We start from the raw sequence: 25,621 nt of genomic DNA, 5'->3' as shown, positions 1-25,621 counted from the left end.
CCCAATCAATGTCCACCTCTGTGGTGTAGCTGTTAGTGTGATTATCTGCTACCCGGAAGTCCGGGTTCGATTCCCGGCTCTGTTACAAAATTTGAAAAGTGATACCGGTACGAGATGTGGAACGGGGAGGCCTCGGGAGGTCAACTGAGTAGAAGGAGTTCGATTCTCACCTCAGCTATCCTTGAAGTGGTTTTCCGTGGTTTCCCACTTATTCTCCAGGCAAATACCAGGATGGTACCTAACTCAAGACCATGGCCACTTCCTTCCCTCTTCCTTGTCTATCCCTTCCAATCTTCGCATCCCCCACCAGGCTCCTTTTCAGTACAGCAAGTAAGGCCACCTGAGTGAGGAACTCTTCCTTCTTTCCAGTTGTATCCCCCGACCAAAAGTCTCGCGCTCAAGGGCACTGCTTTGAGGTGGTAGAGGTGAGATCCCTCGCTGAGTCCGGGTGAAACACAGGGTAAACAGGTTAAATACATTTTAAAAGAACTCAATCAAAGAAAACAACATATTGACAAGCAGAATGCAAAACCACGTGCTTTATAAATATTATCATAAATTCGAACACCTCTGGAGTAGCCTATGGGGTTGATTATCCTTTTGTTTTCCCGTTTGAAATGACATTCAACACTACCAATCCGAATAGTAACAATTACACGTAAAACCCTCAGTTGAAATCCTTCAGTTTTTCCTCGCTCTGCAATAAACGGTTTTAACATCTGTCGTCTGTGGACCAGATTAAGAAATGTGCATAAGCAGCAAATGAAAATAAGGGCTGCAAGAGGCTTTCACAGAGGGGAGGTCCGACTGTATGACTAAATGGTTAGCATGCTGGCCTTTGCTCTAAAGGGTCCCAGCTTCGATCCCAGCCAGATCGAGGATTTTAACCTTAATTGGTTAAGTCCGATGGCTCGGGGGATGGGTGTGTGTGTGTCATTTTCAGATTAGATTTCATCACAGCTAGGGCCTCATTCTCACAGACACGCAGGTCGCCTATAGACATCAACTCGAAAGTCCTGCACCAGCCTCTTCGGAAGCCATACGCCATTATTATTATTGTTACAGAGGGGAGAGGGGAAGTAATTCATGCAGTAGCTGGCTTCCCTGTGGTTAACAGTGGTAGAATAATTTGCATCCACTGTATCCCCTGCCTGTCGTAATAGGCAGCTAAAAGGGATAACCCCAGTGGCTCTGAACTTGAGAGCATGGGATGATCGTCATGCGGCTCATGGCTGAGTTTGGCATTGTTTCAGCTTACTTATGTCAAGCTCTTCACTATCATCTTTCCTATCCAACCTCGCTCGGTGAATTCTTGTCCTCTTCCGACCTCAAAAGTATTCGCATGCATGACGGGGAGCAACCCTCGTCACAAATACCGGGTACCGCACATTAAAATTCTTGGCCTGCCAAGATTGTACCTCTCCCGTCAAATGGTCAGCAATTGAGAGAAATAAATTGATGATTCCACCTAATCGATACTATTTATTTGCCATTTGGCAAACTAAAAACTGTAGTACTTGTTTCATCTAGTGACTAGACAACATCAGTTACGTCTTGTTTAGGTGTAATATTTACAAAAGTAAGGACATATTCATCTCTTCTTAATCCTAAAATGACATTTGAAAAACTTAGAAATAATTAACTTAGCTCAAATTAAAGGACTGTGTTATGGAAAGAGGGAGTGGGGAGAGATGGGTGAAACTATCAAATTATGGTTTAAAACTTTTTTTAACAGTTAAAATGACTTATAGCTAAAAATACTTTTGATGTCATATTCAGTGTAGTTTTAAAAGTTAAGTAGTCCTTATGATAACGTGACTCTCAGATATTCTGGGAATGTGATGAGTTATCTTCTTATGACACTGGTGGCCGGTTTCTGGTACACCACAGTTACCTGTGAGTTACCTAAAAGCGCTTGTAACTTTAACTGTGCTTTTAACTTTAATGAGTTTCCGGAAACTTAAATCCAGATTTATAAGCCCTGGTAATAAACAGTACAGTTATCGTCGGGTTTAGTATCTCTCGTCATCCAATAGATGTCTCTACGCGAATGTTTTAGGGTTATTTTGGTGATATCTAGTTAATTTTTACTACCGTAGCAGAAGTTTTCTACAAAGAAAAATGGTTGGCAAATATGTACGGTACACAGTCATCTCAATCAATCTGATTCGGCATGTCATAATCTCTCATGATATGAAAATATTTACGATCTAACGATGCAAAAATTAGGTATATATTATTTCCCCTTCTTTCTTATTCACAGTATGCAGACATCGTCTTAAATCTCACCTTGATCGTTGTCGTCAGTAAAATGATAAAAATACACCGCAATAACCAAACAGATCACTTTTCACTGATCCAGAACACAACAAACGTAAATGAAAATAATCACATAAATGAAAACGTGCCGCACACTTTGGAACCTATCATTCCGGCACTGAAGTTCTGCACTGATGGTGCGATATCCATCTGTTCTCGCTGCAACAGTCGCAGATTTTTTTTTACACTGACCACGCAACATGCATTGACAAAAATACGTAACTGCTGACGTGAAGTCAACTTGAGAATTTCAATCGAATGCAGCGAGCTAACCCTGACTCAGGGTGTGAAGTGTGTTGAAACAGATAAGAAGTTAACATAAACTACAGCTTCCTGCAAGATTTTTAATTAAAGAAGTCCAGATGTTTTATGTTTATTAGGAGTCTGAGACCTCACATCACCGGTTAAAGAATATAATAGCATTTAAAAAAAGCAATGAAAAATCGATATTTATTATTCAGCAGGTTTATAATAAATGCATACCGGTACATATGATATTTATTATTTAGTACAAATGTAAATATTAATGGTAAATACTCCATAATTTCAGATTGGGTGTTCACTAACTGTTGGTGGGACTCATGATTCAAAGCCTGACGAAAGAGATCTTGACATTACATCTACAATGAAGGATCAATTAGAGCGTGATGAAAATCCGTTTGACTCCAGTTCTATTTTATTTGACGATTCATTTCCCGTATTGGAAGATATACAGTTACTCCCATAAATATTCGGTCACTCTGATTTTTGACACACTTTTATTGGGTAGCTGTTCTTACACTATAATGATAACGTATAATACAACGAAACATGTAGGAAAACATCATAACACGTTCTACAAACATTGTGATGTAAGTCAAACTCTTCTGACAGTCATTAGTACGCCATCTGTCGTACTTTAAATAAAAGCAGTAATTCCAGTGCCGCCTCAAAAATATTCGGCCACTATACAAAGAGCAAAATACTCTCGCATAATTGACAACCCTGTTAAACATTCGGTACTTCGTAGGTCCAACTTGATGTTTTATGACCTCTTCCAGTCGATTCGGCATACTGGCGATAACTTTCTTGGTATAATCAGGGCTTAATGCCGCCCATTCTTACAGCAGTCTCCTCTTCAATTCTGTGAGGGACCTTGGCGACCGCAATTGCAGAGCTCCCTTCATTCTACTCCACACATTCTCGATGGGGTTCAGGTCGGCTGATTGTGGTGGAGTCTCCAAAATCTTCGGCAGTTGTACAGCAGCCATTCCCTGACAAGTTACGACTTGTGTTTAGGGTTGTTATCTTGGTAGAACTTCAAAGTACGCTGTATACTCAATCAATCAATCAATCAATACTGATCTGCATTTAGGGCAGTCGCCCAGGTGGCAGATTCCCTATCTGTTGCTTTCCTAGCCTTTTCCGAAATGATTTCAAAGAAATTGGAAATTTATTGAACATCTCCCTTGGTAAGTTATTCCAATCCCTAACTCCCCTTCCTATAAATGAATATTTGCCCCAGTTTGTCCTCTTGAATTCCAACTTTATCTTCATATTGTGATCTTTCCTACTTTTATAGACGCCATTCAAACCTATTCGTCTACTAATGTCATTCCACGCCATCTCTCCGCTGATAGCTCGGAACATACCACTTAGTCGACCAGCTCTTCTTCTTTCTCTCAATTCTTCCCAACCCAAACATTGCAACATTTTTGTAACGCTACTCTTTTGTCGGAAATCACCCAGAAAAAATCGAGCTGCTTTTCTTTGGATTTTTTCCAGTTCTTGAATCAGGTAATCCTGGTGAGGGTCCCATACACTGGAACCATACTCTAGTTGGGGTCTTACCAGAGACTTATATGCACTCTCCTTTACATCCTTACTACAACCCCTAAACACCCTCATAACCATGTGCAGAGATTGGTACCCTTTATTTACAATCCCATTTATGTGATTACCCCAGTGAAGATCTTTCCTTATATTAACACCTAGATACTTACAATGATCCCCAAAAGGAACTTTCACCCCATCAACGCAGTAATTAAAACTGAGAGGACTTTTCCTATTTGTAAAACTCACAACCTGACTTTTAGCCCCGTTTATCAACATACCATTGCCTGCTGTCCATCTCACAATATTTTCGAGGTCACGTTGCAGTTGCTCACAATCTTGTAACTTATTTATCACTCTATAGAGAATAACATCATTCGCAAAAAGCCTTACCTCCGATTCCACTCCTTTACTCTTATCATTTATATATATAAGAAAACATAAAGGTCCGATAACACTGCCCTGAGGAACTCCCCTCTCAACTATTACAGGGTCAGACAAAGCTTCACCTACTCTAACTCTCTGAGATCTATTTTCTAGAAATATAGCAACCCATTCAGTCACTCTTTTGTCTAGTCCAATTGCACTCATTTTTGCCAGTAGTCTCCCATGATCCACCCTATCAAATGCTTTAGACATGTCAATCGCGATACAGTCCATTTGACCTCCAGAATCCAAGATATCTGCTATATCTTGCTGGAATCCTACAAGTTGAGCTTCAGTGGAATAACCTTTCCTAAAACCGAATTGCCTTCTATCGAACCAGTTATTAATTTCACAAACATGTCTAATATAATCAGAAAGAATGCCTTCCCAAAGCTTACATACAATGCATGTCAAACTTACTGGCCTGTAATTTTCAGCTTTATGTCTATCACCCTTTCCTTTATACACAGGGGCTACTATAGCAACTCTCCATTCATCTGGTATAGCTCCATCAGCCAAACAATAATCAAATAAGTACTTCAGATATGGTACTATATCCCAACCCATTGTCTTTAGTATATCCCCAGAAATCTGATCAATTCCAGCCGCTTTTCTAGTTTTCAACTTTTGTATCTTATTGTAAATGTCATTGTTATCATACGTAAATTTTATTACTTCTTTGGCCTTAGTCTCTTCCTCTATCTCGACATTATCTTTGTAACCAACAATCTTTACATACTGCTGACTGAATACTTCTGCCTTTTGAAGATCCTCACATACACACTTCCCTTGTTCATTAATTATTCCTGGAATGTCCTTGGAACCTGTTTCTGCCTTAAAATACCTATACATACCCTTCCATTTTTCACTAAAATTTTTATGACTGCCAATTATGCTTGCCATCATGTTATCCTTAGCTGCCTTCTTTGCTAGATTCAATTTTCTAGTAAGTTCCTTCAATTTCTTCTTACTTCCACAGCCATTTCTAACTCTATTTCTTTCCAGTCTGCACCTCCTTCTTAGTCTCTTTATTTCTCTATTATAATAAGGTGGGTCTTTACCATTCCTTACCACCCTTAAAGGTACAAACCTGTTTTCGCATTCCTCAACAATTTCTTTAAACCCATCCCAGAGTCTGTTTACATTTTTATTTACCGTTTTCCACCGATCATAGTTACTTTTTAGAAACTGCCTCATACCTGCTTTATCAGCCATATGGTACTGCCTAACAGTCCTACTTTTAAGACCTTCCTTTCTATCACATTTATTTTTAACTACCACAAAAACAGCTTCATGATCACTAATACCATCTATTACTTCAGTTTCCCTATAGAGCTCATCTGGTTTTATCAGCACCACATCCAAAATATTTTTCCCTCTGGTTGGTTCCATCACTTTCTGAATCAGCTGTCCTTCCCATATTAACTTATTTGCCATTTGTTGGTCATGCTTCCTGTCGTTCGCATTTCCTTCCCAATTGACATCTGGCAAATTCAGATCTCCCGCTACAATCACATTTCTTTCCATGTCGTTTCCCACATAGCTGACTATCCTATCAAATAATTCCGAATCCGCATCAGTGCTACCCTTTCCCGATCTGTACACTCCAAATATATCAAGTTGCCTATTATCTTTAGATATGAGCCTTACACCTAGAATTTCATGTGTCTCATCTTTAACTTTTTCGTAGCTTACAAATTCTTCTTTCACCAGAATGAAAACTCCCCCTCCCACCTTTCCTATCCTATCTCTACGATACACACTCCAGTGCCGTGAGAAAATTTCTGCATCCATTATATCATTTCTCAGCCATGATTCAACTCCTATTACAATATCTGGTAAATATATATCTATTAAATTACTTAATTCTATTCCTTTCTTTACAATACTTCTACAGTTCAACACTAACAATTTTATGTCATCCCTACTTGATTTCCAGTTCCCTGTTCCCTTATCACCGCTCCCTAGGCCATCCCGTTTCCCTGAATGTACCTCCCTATTACCCTTCCAAACAAATTTCCTAACTTATACGTACCACTGCGGTTTAAATGAAGGCCATCCGAGCGCAGATCCCTTTCTCCTACCCACCCATTAGGATCTAGAAATCTCACTCCCAGTTTCCCACATACCCACTCCATAGTCTCATTTAAATCCCCAATCACCCTCCAGTCAGTATCCCTCCTACACAGTATTCCACTAATAACAATCTCCGCTTTCTTAAACTTCACCCGTGCTGCATTTACCAGATCCCACACATCTCCAACTATGTTGGTACTTATATCAGCTTGCCTTACGTTGTTGGTACCAACGTGAAACACTACCACCTTCTCCTCCCTCTCTTCTACTTTCCTCAACATCTGCCTCAACCTAATTCCTGGATAACATTCTACCCTGGTTCCCTTTCCTCCACACACTTTCCCCACGTGTCTAACGATGGAATCCCCCATGACCAGAGCCTCAACCCTACCCACCTCATTTGATCCCCTCCCCTCCTGGTCAGCCCTATCTTTCCTGATAGCTGCAGAAGCTACTTACTCCTCCCTTTTCTCCTTCCCATGACCCTGTTCCACCTGTCTTTTCCTATCCTCTACTCTACATTTCCCTTTCCTACCTTTTCCCTTCCTCCTACTTCCACGCATCTCAGCAACAGTTCCCTGTCCCTCATCTTCCCTCTGTTGTTCTACCTGGAGTGACTCGTACCGATTTCGCACAGACACCTGTCCTGAGTTCTGATCCTGAATAGAGCCCTTGGCCTGCAATCTCCTTCCCCTTAGAACATTAGACCACCTGTCTTCTACAACTCCTCCCTTTCCTTCCCCTCCCTCTTGTACACCTACTGTAACCTGTACATTGTTTGAGGGAGTCCTATCTTCCTTCCCGTCTTCTGTGAGAATCCTAATTATCTCCCTCAAACTTTCCAACTCCTCCCTCATACCCCTCAATGCCTCACCACACCCACAATAAGTACACTCGCGCTCCTTAGCCATTCTTTACGGGGGGAAAATTTTAATTTAAAAAAATAAAATAAAAAAATAAATGAACGGAGGGATATATTGTCTGGGATAGTACACAACAAAAAGGTAATTAATATACGACTACACTACAATACTACTTAGTCGTGCTCTATTATTATTATTATTATTATTATTATTTTTTAATCCTACAACCCCTAACAGGATAAAAGCTGCTGTTAATTACTGAATATCGAAAGTAATACACAAGAACTACACAATTCCAAACTGCAATTAAGCCTATCCTAATTTCAACAATATTTTAGTAAGGGTTTCTACGGATACCTCTACCACACCAGTACTACACAAATATTTTACAATAATAAAATAAGCACACTAAATTCTAATAGGATATTACTCGTATACTACTGTACAGTACACTACAGTAATTTTTAAACTACTTTCAGACGTATCAGACGTACCAAGTTGTTCCGCAAAATGTCGCAAACTGTTTTTGAGGATAGCCAAAAGCCCTCTTTTGTCGAAGTATGTTCAGTGAAACTGAGTAAACAAACCCCGTTCGATGCTACAGATCCCCACCCAATTGCACTTCCTCCACCATATTTTACCGTTGCTGGCAAATTGCTTGTTTTCAGTTCCTCGTGACGTTTCCGCCACGCCAATTGCTTTCTATCGGACCCGAAGACGTTGAACTTCGACTCATCAACAAATAACACATCCACCCACCAAGCACTGAGTTTGCTTACGTAGGTTTTTGCGAACTCTAGCTGCTTATTTTTATTTACCGCACTAATGTATGGTTTCCTCCTAGCTCTTCTCTCAAAGAACTCATTACTTCGCAGGGCTCTTCACACGCTTTCAGTACCCACATTTTTTTCACACCCCTCTAAAACAGCTGCTGCAGTTTCGGGGCACTAATTTTCGGGATTCGTTTCACATTACGAAGCACAAACCGCTCCTCTCGTTCTGTCCGCCTTCTTGGTCTGCCTGTCTGGGAAATTGAATCAATTCCGTCTTAATTTTCGAATCGTCTTATTATATCTCCAATTGTTGTTCTGGTTATATTAAGCATCTGCGATATCTTACTATGCGATTTACCTCGAGTATGATGGAATATCACGAGCTGGTGTTCTTCAAACGTGGTAGTGTGTTGTCTTTTGCACTCCATTTGATATCAGTCCGCAACACTGCAGCAAATGACTTCGGCACGACATGTCTTGCGGCACCGCACTACTGAACTGAACGTTTTGCAACACCATGAGCCCTGTCGCCGTCAATGAACAAAGCGACAATCCCGGCCTTTCCGGGTGACCGAATATATTTGAGGCGTGTCATTTCACCCATGTGCGCAATGTCCTTTCTTTTACAGCATATTGTACATCAATGCTCCATGATTTCTCTTCTGCATAAGCAAACACATGTAGTTCCATTAGTTGGACACATTTGGTTTCACATTCTGCCCATGGTTACGTTATTGTCATCACTTTTCCGCGGATTTTGTCAGTGGCCGAATATTTATGGGAGTGACTGTATCTACAGTAGAGGCGTCATGCTTCGAGGAGATTGTAACCTCTGAACAGCTGGACCAGATGACACCATACAAGTGGAATCAGTGACTAAAGCCAAGTGATAACGTGGAAGTAAACGTACTAACGAAATATTGTCGAGTTCAGCACACCCAAGCACGTTAAAACTACAATGAATGACTGTAAATATATGAAAAATGAAATGTCGTATGGCTTTCAGTGACGGGATATCCCAGGACGGGTTCGGCTCGCCAGGTGCAGGTCTTTCTATTCGACGCCATGTAGGCGACCTGCGCGTCGTGATGAGGATGAAATGATGATGAAGACAACACATACACCCAGCCCCCGTGCCAGTAGAATTAACCAATTAAGGTTAAAATCCCCGGCCCAGCCGGGAATCGAACCCAGAACCCTCTGAACCGAAGGCCAGTACGCTGACCGCTCAGCCAACGAGTTGGACTGTAAATATATTATAACCAGTTCATTATCACTTTCGAATGTTTACGAAACTAATACAAGACCTTGTACGAAACGGTATGGAGTGGCGCCTCATAGCGCTATTTGTTGGAATCAGTTCTAACATAGAGGTAACTACAGCACTAGCTGCAGTTACCAGTCGTTGTGGAGAAAACTGTGAAAAAAGCCGATAACTGTTGTTTCGGAAACTCATTCTAAACGTATCACCATGTTAAGTCACTGATAACTACGCATCTACAGATAACTGTCATTCCAGAAACCGGCCATGGATCTTCTTTGAAAATTTAAAAAAAAACTTCATTATATTATGCATGTGTTGACCAATATAACTAAACATATTCTATTTTTTTTTAATTTCCTGGCTAGTGCATACCTCCACGGTATGCACTAGCCATGCGTCTTGGTGGGTATGCTACTTACCAACTGATGAGTCCAACTTAGCACACTGGGGTGAAATGCTGGCAACCAGGAATGAGTTATTTTTTTTGGAAAATTTATAATGTCCAATAACGGACCATTTATATTGGTATTATTAATCAATATGTTCCGAGCTGCCAATGCACAGATGGCGTGGAATCAATCAATCAATCAATCAATCAATCAATCAATCAATCAATCAATCAATCAATCAATCAATCAATCAATCAATCAATCAATCAATCAATCAATCAATCAATCAATCAATCAATCAATCAATCAATCAATCAATCACCATTGACCTGCACTGATGGCTACCACCAACATATCGCTTAGTCGAGCAACACATCTCCTTACTTCTAAGCCTTCCTACCCCAAAGTTGGCAATATTTTTGTAACGCTACTCTTTTGTCAGAAATATCCCAGAATAGGCCATACTGCTTTCCTTTGGCTCTTTTCCAGTTCTTGAATCGAGTAGTTCTGGTGAGTTCCCCATACACTGTAACCGTACTCTAATCGGAGTCTTACCGTTGATGTATATGCCCTCTCCTGTGCATCCTTACTACAACATCTACTTATTTAATTCCTGTTGTTCTTTGTGGAATACAGGGCATCAACAAAGCATCTCCATCTGATCCTGTTGCCAGCCAACCTCTTCACCTCTCTCCAGGTCTTGCCTTCTTCCATTGCCTCCATGTGTACAGATCTTCGCCACATTTGTTTAGACTTTTCTCTCCTCCTTTTACCCTGCGGGTTCCAATCCAGTGCCTCTCTCTCAATGGCTTCATTCCCTTTCCTCAATGTATGCCCTATCCATTTCCATTTCCGCCGCTTTATCTGTATGGCCATCTTGGTTTCACCCGTCCTTCTCCATAGTTCATGATTGGAGACTACTTCCGGCCAGTAGATGTTTAGAATCTTCCTCAAACAGCAGTTGACCAAGGTTTGCAACTTGAAGGTAATCACTTTAGTCACTTTCCAGGTCTCGGACCCATATAATAGAACAGCCTTGACATTACTTCGGAAAATGTGAAGTTTGGTCCTGATAGATATTTTGTTGCTCTTCCATACTGGATAGAGCCAAACAAAGGCACCACTTGCTGTTTGTATACGTTGAGAGACATCCTGTACTGCTCCTCCATCTTTGGTAACTACACTGCCCAAATAGATGAAACTATCCACATCCTCTATAGGTTTATCACTGAAGACAAATGGTTCTAGTTTGTTGGTGTTAGTCCTTAGGGCTTTGGTCTTCTTTGAGTTGATCATCAGTCCCACCTTCTTTCCTTCTTTTGCCAAGTCTTCACTCTTTGATTGCATTTCACCATGTCCCTCAGACAGGAGACACACATCGTCAGCAAAGTCTAGGTCTTCCAACTTATTAGCCAATCCCCACTGGATACCACATTTCACATTTCTCGTTACGTTCCGCATTACCGCATCAGCCACCACCAGGAACATGGTTGGTGACAGGATACAACCTTGACGTACTCCTGAACGTACAGATACAGGCTCAGATACACGGCCCTCATGAATGACTCTGCATGTATAATCACGGTACGTTTCTTGAATGAGGCTGATAATTTGTGATGGCACTCCACACCGCTTCACGTTCTTCCACATAGCTTCTCTGTTGATCAAATCAAAAGCTTTTTCGAAGCCGATGAACACTGCAAAGAGGCGAGATGACTACTCAGCACACTGCTCCAGAATTATCCTCAAGTTGTTTATTTGGTCTACATATGAGCGATTTGATTGAAAGCCTGCCTGTTCCCATCGGATCCTCAAGTTGATATACTACTTAATTCTGTTCAGCAGAACCCTGGTGAAGACTTTGCTAGGGATCGAAAGAAGCGTAATGCCCCTCCAGTTGTTACAGTTTGATATATCTCTCTTCTTTGGCAACTTCACCAGCAACCCACATCTCCAATCTGTCGGCATTTCTCCATTAACCCATATCTTCTCAAATAGCGGCTGCAACATATTGGCAGTGGTATCCATATCAACTTTCATGACTTCCGCTGGAATATTGTCAACTCCTGCTGCCTAACCAATATGCAACTCTCTCAATGCCCGCTTGATTTCCTCCACTGTTGGAATGCAGACTTTAATCCTTGGGCCAAGCTGGGTTTCTTCTTCTCCCTCACCTTCTCGCACATCTAATTGCTCCTCATTTTTCCTCAATAATTTCATCCTCTACCTCAGTGAGTGCTTGAAATCAATTCTTTAGTTCTATCCTGAAGGCTTCTTTCATATTTCTGTCATCCCTTAGCTTTCCAACATCATATCACTTCCTTGTCTGCTCTATCCTTCTCTTTTGTGCCTGGATCTTCATTCTAAAGGTAGCCACAACAAGATGGTGATCACAACCAAAGTCCGCACCTCTCTTGTTCCTCACATCCAACAATGAACTCCTCCACCTTCGTCCAAAAGCCACATGATCCATCTGGTTTTCTGTCCTATGATCTGGTGATACCAATGTCACTTTATGGCAGTCTTTATGTGGAAATACAGTACCACCAATAACCAAATCGTGGCTTGCACAGAAGTCCACAAACAGCTGTCAATTCTCATTTCATTCTCCTAAACCATGCCTTCCCATAATATGTTCAAGTCCTTCGTTGTCCTGTCCCACTTTTGCATTCAAGTCTCCTCCAACTAGTATGATATCCTTTCTTTTCTGTTTCTTAACCATACTACTAATATGTCCATAGAACAGCTGTTTTTCTTCCTCCTCCGCCGACTCTGTAGGTGCATAGCATACTATCAACACAACGTTTCTAATATTGGTCTTAAAATGTGCCACTATTATCCTCTTCATCACTGGGTAGCACTCCATAAGGCTCCTCTTGGCCTCCTTGTCCATTAATATACCCACACCTCCATAACTCGCTCCGTCGCCCTTGGGTCTTCCAGAGTATACAAATGTAGCTCTATCATGGGTTGCCAATTCCCCAAACTCACTCCATCTCACCTCACTCAAACCTAGGATGTTCAAGCCATAACTCTTCATACATGCCACTGCCTGCAGTAGCCTTCCACTTTCCTGCAGAGTCCTCACATTTCATAACCCAATTTTCGTTAGCCTTTTCAAGCCAAAGGTCTTCATCTTTGGATCAGTCCGGTTTCTCATTGTTGATGTTTCTGTAATAAGGTTATTTATGGTTGTGCGAGTTATTGGCCCACAGTACCCGAGCTTGGTGGTGGGGCTGCCACCTATGCCTCCAAGCCTGCTGTTTTCTGTTGAGGCTGTCTTCTTTAGCTTTGAAGATCCCTCTTCACCACAAGGCAGTGGTTTTCCTCTTTATTTTACCCCAAGAGGAAGGGTTGCCCCCTCTGCCAACTCTGCCATACCAAAGGTCTCCTTCTCTGCCTCAGTTGCCATTGAGGACTTCACCAGAGCCCTGTTAGCTGTTACTTTCCAGGGTTCCTGTAAGGCCTTCACAGCTACCATAGCGGTCCTGGGGCACACAAGGTCCGCAATGTATTTCACCCTTATAGGCTATCCCCTACTTCATACTGTTGCCCGCCCCCCAGGGGTTGGACTTATGGGGGACACTACAACACCTAAGTACCTGCATTTAAGCATATGAATCTGTTACCTTTTATTTGCAGTTCTATTAATGTGATTATTCTAATGAATATTTTTCTTTGGATTAACACCTAGGTACTTACAGTGATCCCCAGGAGATACTTTCATCCCATCAAGACAGTAATTAAAACTGAGAGGACTTTTTCTCTTCGTGGAACTTATGATCTGATTTTTTACCCCGTTTACCATTCTACCATTTTTTGCTGTCTGTCTCACAACTTAATTTTTGTTCACAATCCCGTAACTTAAAACTTAGTAGACATTTCCTGTCATCTCAGTACCACTGATGATATCTGACTCATTCTCTATTAATATTTTTCAAGACATTATTACTGTTGTGAACACAAATAGAGATATGTGCAGATAGAGGCAAAATCAAACTCAGAAGTGATGTTCATAAATATAATACCAGGCCAGCTAACCAATTCGATGAACCTCATCATAGGTTAAAAAAGATGGCTTCAAGCCATTTCATTGCTCAGTTGAGGATGTTTAATACACTGCCTTCAGGCCTAAAAGAACTATCATCTAATACTGTATATTCATAAATAAGCTTAAGCTTAAGTAGTGGTTACTCATGCACCCCTTTTACTCAGTGCAGGGATATCATAAAATTAATGAATTTGATATATATTGATACTAAACTTTGTTATTAGTTTGTGTATATACAGTATATTTTGATTTTATTTTGTATGTAACATACTTAATGACCAAATAAAAAATCTGTTCTATTGTAATTCTATCCACACAGGTCCTTCCAGTGATACCGGGCTTCCTAATGGCCATGTGGACTGACCGACATGGTGCTCGTACTGCTATAATTATTGGTATGGTTGGCAAGACAATATACTTCATGGGATACATGCTAAATGCACATTTCTTCACAGAATGGCCCGTGGAGTTTGTACTGGTAACAGCTGCTTTACCACGTGCCCTTTGTGGTTATGATGTTGGTATCTTCATGGCTGTTCAAAGCCATCTTGCAGAGGTAAGTTCAACCAATGTTTATTGTTACTTTGGAATTATTCTACCATGTTTAGAGATTTATCATTGACTCTGAGTGCCATAATCAAGGCCTGGATTTTGATGACCTAAAAATGCCCAAAAATAGCCCACAGAATGACCTAAAGATAATAAAAAATGTTAAAAACAGTAAAAAAAGTTGAAGGAAGTTTTTCTTCTTCTGAGAACCATATCTTTTATTCAATTCTAAACAAACCTAAATAATAATAATAATAATAATAATAATAATAATAATAATAATAATAATAATAATCATCATCATCATCATCATCATCATCATCATCATCATCATCATCATCATCATCATCATCTCAGCTACCGTTTGCAGACTTTTTCAAATTTGACACTCATCAGGCAGTCTGTTCATCAATTTTGATGTTTTGTTTTACTCTAGGTCTACTAAATTGACAGAATAAACCAAATCTCTCTTGGGTGTCTATGGCTGAGTTTTAAGGAATTTTGTCAAGTAAACACAAAATGTGTCACCAGAGATCTTTTACATTCTGATATTGTACAATATAGAGTGCTGGATGGACTATTTTTCACCCTTCAAAAATCCAGATTGGGATCCGGAGGCCAACACTCTACCACTGATCTACAGATTTAATAGAGTACAAACACTTTTTGACACAGTGAAATGTGATACATGGACTGGCAGGAGGGGATGGTGGTGATTCAGGGCAGTTATAAGTGGGATAGTTTGAATATTTACCCTACAAAAATAATCATTCTGTTCGTCAATTGGAATGTCTAAATTTGCCTGTCGCTGTTGATGTTTCCATATTCCCAAGGCTTTAAGTTGATCAAATGTGCAATCAGAATTTAAGTTTTAAGGTAAACTATGGAAATATCTATTTAAAAAAGAAAAATTCTGATAAAGTACTGTGTGCGATTTCATAAGATGCAGCCAGATTCAAAGTCTGTGTCATTTAGGGTTTGTTTATAATGTTGAAATAATAAGTCACAAAGGGCCATCATTGTCTTGGTTCCAACATCTAACCAGAAGGACAAGAAACATTTATTTGTCATTTAGGGGCATAATTGTCATATACTGTAAGTCCTTTACCATTGTATAAACAAGTTAACTTCAGCACCAGTGTCATTTAAAACCGTATATCGTCCCATGGTATTTTAATTTAGCATATGGTTAATATCACATCACAGTTAAGCAGGAAATATGCAATATTAATCAAAGGGAAAAGGGAAAATTAAAATTAAAAACTTCTGCGGGACAACATTCCGGCTCCTTGGTGTCTCCGAAAACCATAAAAGTAGATAGTGGGGCATAAAACCACTAAAATTATTATTATTATTAAAAGTAAAGACATTAGTTCCTTAACTAATACTAGAAATATTTGCAATGAAGCTACATTTTGTATAAAAAGTGGTCACAGGCTAATGTCTGAATGGTGAATGTAGTTGGTTGCTCCCATAGTTGTCAACTAGATCTCAGCTGGGTCACCAGGAAAGGATCTAAGGAGGCATTCTTCAACTAGGCCTATATACCGGACTGTTTGTTTTTCTGCTCCACAATTGTAGCTTGGAGAGCTATTTATGCAATGAGTCAGCACCACAGGTGGTCCTTATCCTATTGAGAGCAGACCAGGTTCTACGATTTAAGTCAAATCCTGGTGGTTTGGACATGATCCAGCACATTTTAAGCAGTTCAGGTGTAGCATTGGTTTTCCATGTTTCCTTCCATTGGTCATTTGTGTTAAATCCATATTCAACAAGCTCACTTGCAGTTCTGAGTGGAGGGCAATGGGAATGAAACCTGTTTCTGTTGGGAGTAGGAATGTCATCGTGGACATGGAGTGAGATGATTTTGTATATACGCTCATAATCTCAAACAAGCATGCTTTGTCACCTTAGGAATGGAGGAGCTATGTGACCGAGAATAGGTAACCATGAAGTTGGAGTAGGTCTAATTGTTCCTGTTATAATGCATAAAGTTTGATTCAACTGAGTGTCAACAAGTCTTATGTGTGCACTGTTCAACCAGACAGCAGCACATTACTCAGCCATAGGGTAAATCAAACCAAGAGCAGAAGACCTGTGCGCTGAAGCAGAGGAAACCCATGCTGTACTGCAGAGTTTCTATAAAATGTTGTTTCTGGTTTGAATTTTAGCAGTTGTTTTCACTAGATGTTGTCTGTAGCTGAGAGTTCTGTCAAGTGACCCCAAGCTATTTCGGGCACTTTATGTGAGAAAGTAATCTGCCTTCAAAATAGATCCTCATTTCTCTACTGACCAGCTTGTTTCTTAGTCAAAATTTATATACTTCCATCTTGGTAGCACGTGGTTGTAACTTCCACTTCTGGAGATATACTGTATGCCAATAATGGACAAGTCTCTTGTCAAAATGGACTCTGTGACTTCTGGGTCTTTATGATTTATTTCCACAGAGCATCCAGTCGTCAGCAAATCCAAACTTTCTTTTTTTTGCTAGCTGCTTTACGTCGCACCGACACAGATAGGTCTTATGGCGACGATGGGACAGGGAAGGGCTAGGAGTGGGAAGGAGGCGGCTGTGGCCTTAATTAAGGTACAGCCCCAGCATTTGCCTGGTGTGAAAATGGGAAACCACGGAAAACCATTTTCAGGGCCGCCAACAGTGGGGTTCGAACCTACTATCTCCTGAATACTGGATACTGGCTGTACTTAAGCGACTGCAGCTATCGAGCTCAGTCAAACTTTCTTGAAGTAGTTTCAGGCATGTCTCCTATGTAGAGGCTGAACAGTAGAAGAGCCAGTATAGATCCTTGTGGTAGACAGTTGTTTAACTTCATTGGCTTCCTCATCCACTGTCAACCGAATGGACCACTGTGGACTTCTATAAAGGATGACTTATGCCTCTCTGCAACCTACAATACCCAAGGAAATATCAAGCTCAACCAACGAAATCTGCCAGAAAACTTACGATCCACTGTCAACCGAATGGACCACTGTGGACTTCCATAAAGGATGACTTATGCCTCTCTGCAACCTACAATACCCAAGGAAATATCAAGCTCAACCAACGAAATCTACAACTATCATCCATATGAGACTAGGAGACATTTACTACCCCAGTCATCTCTATAGAATAAAAGTGTTGGACTCACCCCTATGTATTTTTGACACCCCCTCCCCTCCCCACCCCACCCTCCATGTTGCAGATTTAAACATCATTTTACAGTGTAGAAAATATGGTACAGCACAGGACAGATTATAAGCACAACTCATACAGTTAGTAATGCCATTGCCAACAAGTCTATTGGCGCTACTAACGCCTTTCAACTGCAGGATTTACTTGATCATTGCACAGTTTCTACAAAATTCAGACATAAAAATATGATTTCCCAGTGATCAGATCTAATAAAACACAAAGAGATATAGATATAGTGTGTGACAGTGATTCCTTACAACAGCCTGATTATTAATTTTTTGGAGGGCTGTTGACCTAGATGTTAGGTCCTTCTAAACAATAAGCATCGTCATCATCAGCATCAGATTATTAATTTCAACTACTAGTGTCTTCAACACTGAATTTCTAGTAACAGCTCACTATACAAAGATTAATCAGTGCCGTACATTTTAATTTTGTACAATATATTATCAGATGGATGTATGTTTGATGGGCCAAAAGCCAAAATAGAATAAAATAAAATAAAATAAAATAAAATAAAATAAAATAAAATAAAATAAAATAACCTGGTCTCGAAAGCCCAGAATAATGGCCAAGAGGATGCGTCGTGCTGACCACAGGGCCCCTCGTAATCTGCAGGCCTTCGGGCTGAACAGCGGTCACTGGGCAGGCCAAAGCCCTTTCAAGGGCGTTAAGTGCCGTGGGGGGGGGGGGGGCGGGGGGAATAAAATAAAATAAAATAAAATAAAATAAAATAAAATAAAATAAAATAAAATAAAATAAAATAAAATAAAATAAAATAAAATAAAATAAAATAAAATAAAATAATCATGATAATGATGAAAATAAAATAAAATAACTGCTTCAATTTTGTCTGGTCTTTCGTGTGCACCTTTAGCTGAAGGCATTTTTCAATGTACACTACCATGTACAGGTTTCTGAAGATAAAATGCCGTCAGTTGTATACCAGCCCTTTCTTGTACAACGTTATATGGTTTCACTTCAACATGTTTGACACAACAAAACTCAAAAAAAGAATGCACTCACTCTCTCTACAAGTAACACATATTTGGGTATATCTGCCCTTACATATTTCAACAATGCTGCTGAAATACTCATTTATAAATATGTACACTACACATGATTGATCACTAAGACCTACCTCTTGCTTTTAACTTTCTCTTTTACCCAAATTAGCTCCAGCATCTTGTTACTTCAAGAATATAGGTTTTCCAAGAAAGTGTTAAGATACTTTCTCAGTGCCCCAACTAAACGTTAAACCTTTCTACATCGTTTAATTCAAAGCTGCAATTTTATTGAAATGAATCAATCTGAAAATCACTGTGCAAAATAAATGAAAGATGACCTAAAAGTATCTTGGCAATTAAACAAATACCTAAAAATGACACAAAACCATAAAAAAATCCTATAAATTAAAAATAGCCAAAAAAAATATCATTTTATAACATTTCTATAATCTAGATATCATGACAGATATTTCTATACATGTTACCAATGTGTGAGATTTATCGTTTAAAAGATAACATGTCCTCAAAATCCAGGCTCTGGTCATAATAAACATCAATAGGCCTATACATGAAACACACTAATCGAACAAACATTCATTTGAAATCTGAACTCGCAGAACAACTCATCAAAGGCCATGAGGAACATACAGCTGAATAACAAAATGAATGTGAGTGAATAACTTCAATCATAAAACATCTAGAATCTATTCATTAAAATAAAAGGCCATTACGTTCTCGAGTGGAGACATTGCCTAATGCAAGGATGTGAAGGATAAAAAATCTTCAGTAGATAATACAAATATAACAATGAAGTAGCTCTTGAATATATAAAAATGATTACATAAAAAGTTAATCTATATAATATACGAGGGCTGATCAACAAAGACTGAGACTGATTTTTTTCAGAGATGTTTATAACTCCATTTCATTGTTTACACGATCTTTTTCAAAGTAGTCCCCTCCTACTTCAATGCACTTTTTATAGCATCGTTGCCAGTCCTTGAACACAGCTACAGACCATTCTTTGTCAGGTCCTTGAGAATCACCTTACTTTTCTTGAGCACTGCTTCAGAGTTCTCAAATTGAATGCCCCTAAGCTTTGCCTTTAGTGATGGGAATAAAAAAATCACAGGGTGAAAGATGAGGGCTATAAGGTGGATGTGGTACACAGGTAATGTTGAATCGAGCCAGAAACTGCATGACTTGATTTACAACGTGAGGCCGTGCATTGTCATGATGAAGTCACCACCCATTCCAAGAAAGCTCTGGTCATTTCTTTTCAATGTGCTTCCTCCACCGATCCTCACAGACAATCACAGCAGCTGTGTTGATGTTGACTTCAGTCACAGCAGAAGCCGAAACACCAAGCCAACCTTGCTTAACACAGACAAGTCGGCCTTCTTTGAAGTCCTTGAACCACCTAAACACTGTTGCACGTGGTAGTGCATCTTCACCGTACGCTTTCTTCAGCTTTTTGTAAGTTTCAGTGGCTGTATGGTTCAAACGAAAACAGAATTTGATTGCGGTGTACTGCTCCTCTCGCGTCACCTCCATTGTCTGGTATGTGAAATGCACATAGCGTCTACACAACAGAGCGTTACTACCAACCTACTGATACAAGAGTGCTGCCGCCTACGGACATTACACATAAAAACCAGTTTTTTTCAAATATTTATCTAACCTATAGGAAACTATCACCGAGGCTACAGGAAAAAAATCAGTCTCGGTCTTTGTTGATCAGCCTACGTATCTATACTATTAATGAAAAATAAGATGGTGTCTGCTTGTTTGTTTGTTCTGGATAGGCTCGAAAACTACTGGACCGATTGAGCTGAAATTTGGTAAGGATTTAGCTTGAAATCCTGAATCACGCAAGGGATACCTTTGATTTTTGATATATTTTACCACTTCAATCTAGTGGGAAATTTGACACGGGTATATCCTGTATTTGGGCAATTTTTGCCCTACATCAATTAAAATAACAGGTAAACAGTTGGCTCTACCGAAAAATGAAGTATACTAATGGCCTCGAAATTAAATTTTCTACAAGAAATGTTGCATGCATCTTCTTCATAACTAACGGTTTTTGAGAAAATTCAGCTTTCTTGTGTATTTGGCTGTGGTCCATGGTGAAATACCGTACCGCAGACTCACTTGCTGTAACTAAAATAATGGGTAAATGGCTAGTCCTATAAGAAAATAAAGTGCACGGCATGGCTTTGAAATTACATTTTTTACAAAAACCTTCATATGCATTTTCTTTGTAACTCTAATGGTTTTTGAAAAAATTCAGCTTCCTTGTGTTTTCTGGCTGTGGTCCATGGCTAAATATTGAACTACTGACTCACTTACTGTATCTCTGAAATCCCTTTAGGTAGGAAGATCAAATTTCACATGATGATGATGATGATTATTATTATTATTATTATTATTATTATTATTATTATTATTATTATTATTATTATCGATTGTCTGATCTTTCGATCGAAACATTTCTGACCGAGGTCGGAGAGGATGAGAAAGTTCTGGGAGAAGAAAAAGAAGAAATTAACTCAAATGTATTGATTTCAGTGCTCCAATGTGGGCATAAAATATGTAAATAATAATAATAATAATAATAATAATAATAATAATAATAATAATAATAATAATAATAAATATTTTTATTGTTGTTGTTATTTCTACTGCTACTATTATTATTACATTAGTACCCCTGTGAGATATTAAAAGAATCCAGTGTTCACTGATGAACAGGCTACTCATTTGATTGGAGATTTTGAAGGTGATCAGTATCAGATACAGAGAAAGGAGAATTATCTACAATCTATACAAAGGTCACTCTGCAGTGATAAGAATCGAGGGCTTTGAAAAAGAGGCAGCAATCAAGAAAGGAGTTAGGTAAGGCTGCAGTTTGTCCCCTCTCCTTTTCAATATTTATATAGAACAGGCAATAAAGGAAATCAAAGAGGAATTTGGAAAGGGTATCACAGTTCAAGGAGAGGAAATCAAAACCCTGAGACTTGCTGATGATATTATTTTATCTGACTCTGCAAAAGATCTGGGGAAATTGCTGAATGGTATGGACAGAGTCTTGGGAAAGGAATACAAAATGAAAATAAATAAGTCCACAACGAAAGTAATGGAGTGCGGTTGAACAAGGTCAGGTAATTCAGGAAATATTAGATTAGGAAATGAAGTCTTAAAGGAAGTAGATGACTATTGTTACTTGGGTAGCAAAATAACTAATGATGGCAGAAGTAAGGAGGTCATAAAATGCAGACTAGCGCAAGCAAGGAAGGCCTTTCTTAAGAAAAGAAATTTGTTCACCTCGGACATTGATATAGGAATTAGAAAGATGTTTTTGAAGACTTTCGTGTGGAGCGTGGCATTGTATGGAAGTGAAACATGGACAATAACTAAATCAGAAAGAAAGAGAATAGAAGCCTTTGAAATGTGGTGTTACAGAAGAATGATGAAGGTGAGATGGGTAGATAGAATCACAAATGAAGAGATACTGAATCAAAATGGTAAGAGAAGATCGATTTGGCTAAATTTGACCAGAAGAAGAGATAGAATGATAGAGCACATCTTAGGACAGCAGGGTCTTGCACAGTTGGTTTTTGATGGAAGTGTAGGTGGTAAGAAGGGTAGGGGTGGACCAAGGTACGAATATGACAAGCAGATTAGAGCAGATATAGGATGTAGTAGTTATGTAGAAAGGAAAAGTTTAGCACGTGATAGGGTGGCGTGGACAGCTGTATCAAACCAGTCTTTGGACTGATGACTCAAACAACAACTCATTTCTCACATAAGTAAGGGCCACATGAAGCCGTGTGTATAGTCGTTCATTTGTTAACAGGCGAGGTGAAGCATGAGCATACTCTTCTGCGGAAAGCATTTGGAGGCTACAGCTGTATTGTTGAGAGAGCTAAGCATGCTTATCCATATTTGAGAACTGCTGTGTATTGTACATAATTTTTTCAGCCATTTTCATCGTCATTGTATTGTATTTATATCTCTTTAATATTGTGTAGATTTAGAGTTCATATATAGTACCAGAATTCACATTTCATTTTGTGTAGTCCTAGAATTCACATCCCTTATTCAGTAACTTTTATTATTATATTCTTCACAGTCTCCCATTTTTATTTATATTCAAGTGAAATCAAAATCTACAGCCTGTTTCCAGTCTTTCGACCGGGTCAGGAATGGAATGAATGAAGCCCCATCTAGCAGCGAGGATAGCAATTGTGCCAGCTGCCGAAGCCTGTCGCACTCCTCTGGGGCAATGATTAATGAATGAGAGATGAAATGAAATGATATTGGAGAGTGTTGCTGGAATGAAATATGACAGGGAAAACTGGAGTACCCGGAGAAAAACCTGTCCTGCCTCCGCTTTGTCCAGCACAAATCTCACATGGAGTAACCGGGATTTGAACCACAGAATCTAGCGGTGAGAGGATGGTGCACTGCCGCCTGAGCCACGGAGGCTCTCTTATATTCAAGTCTTTTAAAATATTTAATTGTGAGACACGGTGTGACGACCACTAGCCCCGAGCTTAGTCCGGTATTGGTGCCACATATTTGTGCCAGGCTCCTCCTTTAATGCTTCCTGTGTGACTTCCCTTCATCAACTCCTTTTCTTTACTAATCCTGATGGTATTAAAGCATTCGAGGACTAAGGAGGCATTCATTTTCCCCACCTTTCACAGCACTTCCCTTTTCTTTGCCAATACCTTCATTTGTCAAAGGTTCGGACCTTCTTTCTTCCTCCTTCAAGTTGTTCCATTATTTATCGTTAGTGATTGGAATTTCAGTCACTACAAATATTATTTTAGGCACTAAAAAGGAAAAACTAGGTCAATAAATGGCATTGAAATTATATTGCACAAAAAAATTGTATATGCAAAACTGCTCTCATAATACAGCAGCACTTGAAAAATTAAATTAACCAAGTTATTTATTAATCAGTATTCATATTCATGGATAAACCATTCTCTTCAACACATTTTTTCTTTTACTAAAATACATTCAATCATCTTTTTGTTAATTCATGAAGTAAACATGCAAACCTAACTTAACTTAATGCCATAAAAGTACACTGAAAAAAGAGGATAAGTAGTGTATTTCTTCCAATGACTTAAACAGAATCTCTTACAAATAACAAAGCAACACATTGATACTATTCACAATCATTATCGAGATAAGAGTATGGAAATGTGGATCCAATAACCATAACAGATTAGCTTTGTCTATGAGATATTTAAACAAAATCTCTTGTAAACATTGGCACAACACTTTGGGGCTGTTCAAAATTGCTATGGTGATAATAGTATGGAAATGTGGATCCAATAACCGTAAGTATATCGGTAGATTAATGTTAGTTGTCAGCTTTGTAAATAGCAAAAGCACTTGGCTGCTATTCACAGTCATTATGCTAATATGAGTATGAAAATGTGGATCCAGAAACAATAACTATCTCACAGATTAATGCTAACTATGAGTTTAAAATGTTTAAGCCGAATCTCTCTATGGCCTTGCCTACACTCATACACATGCCTACTTTGAATACCAGACCTGCATTCTAGAACCCTTGAGCTGACGTTACAATGGTCACGGCCAGTCATTTCTTCATCTGATTCATACAGCGGGGGAGTGTGATGCCAATATCCCAAAAATGGTTCATTTTAGGGCCATAAAATGTGGTTTTTAATGTTCCCTAGGGATTTACAGAACTTTGTTCTTCATGTCGTGAAGCTTAAAATGAGCTTTGTCTCATCTCTGTATGACAAATTTGATATTTCATCTATATAAAGGTAATTAAGGATGTATTCTGCCTGAAGGCAGGTCCAAACCTCCGCAGAGTGTGCCTGAGCCGGAGTTTATGTACGGTAGGGTGGCCAGTTTCTTTCCGCTCCTCCATTCCCTTACCCTCCACCAACAGCGCGTGGCAACCCATCATCTATATAAGCCTATGCTAATGTACCAAAGAGCCCAAATCATGGTTCCCATGAATGATACATCACCCATGTTACCCAAAATTATATTATTTTTCAAATGGGGGAAGAAATTTCAAAATCGGTCCAGTAGTTTCTGAATTTACCCATTACATATACACAAACTCACAGTCTCTCTCTTTATATATTAGTATAGAGACAAAAGTGTGTTGTACGACATACATGTACTTGCAGGCCACCTTAACTTAATCACTTTACTATAATCTTTGCTCATATATTCATAAGAAGAATGAGTACTTTAGCTAGTTCAGTACAAAACTGTATATTTTCCATTCACTACAAATAAATTTACGGCAAATACCATTATTATAAGAATTTGATATTAGAAAAACAATGATTTAGAACAAACTGCATGGTTAAGTCTAAAAGTAAGTTCCATTAATTCCTTGCATCGGAATAGATAAAGATAGGTGAAGGTAAAGGACACTTTTTTTCCTTTATTTTTCAACATAATCACGAAAGTTATTCAAGCATTTCTCTCAGCATTAACTAAAATTTTCTATTCTCTGACAAAAGAAAGTGATATCCTGCTCATTGAGTCATTGATTAAGGTTCATCCTCAATTACAGTATTCAGTATCACCTGTCTGCTGTTTGGCACCATTTCATCAGTGGCATTAGCAATTGTGTGTCTGATGCTGATGGACACACTTTCCATTCTTTGTCTCTTATAGTCATTCAACCCTCTGCAAATTCACAGTACTGCTTCTGCACATGTTAGATAGACATCAATTCCCATATACACACATAATCCTCATGTAAATATTGAAACATTCTGTGTTTTTTGCTCACAGAAGATGGATCACTACACACACCTTCTCTCATGATCATCCATTCAATACATTTGCCATTTTGCAAATGTTACTGGGTCAAGGTTGCGTTTCAC

The 25,621-nt window shown here is 39.1% G+C and overlaps 1 protein-coding gene across 3 annotated transcripts in view; it reads left to right on the top strand.

Moving 5' to 3' along the window:
* Nucleotides 1–25,621, top strand: part of LOC136863216 (probable peptidoglycan muropeptide transporter SLC46) — a 237,776-nt gene that overhangs the window by 142,780 nt on the left and 69,375 nt on the right. For all 3 annotated transcript variants that reach the window (XM_067139588.2, XM_068230478.1, XM_068230479.1), the window contains one exon: nucleotides 14,293–14,529. In XM_067139588.2, coding sequence (XP_066995689.2) covers nucleotides 14,293–14,529 — 237 coding nt within the window. The remainder of the gene's footprint in view (nucleotides 1–14,292; nucleotides 14,530–25,621) is intronic.

The sequence above is a fragment of the Anabrus simplex genome, chromosome 1, assembly GCF_040414725.1.
Source record: "Anabrus simplex isolate iqAnaSimp1 chromosome 1, ASM4041472v1, whole genome shotgun sequence".
In the NCBI taxonomy this organism is placed as follows: Eukaryota; Metazoa; Arthropoda; class Insecta; order Orthoptera; family Tettigoniidae; genus Anabrus; species Anabrus simplex.
This window is presented reverse-complemented; position numbering and strand designations above follow the sequence as displayed.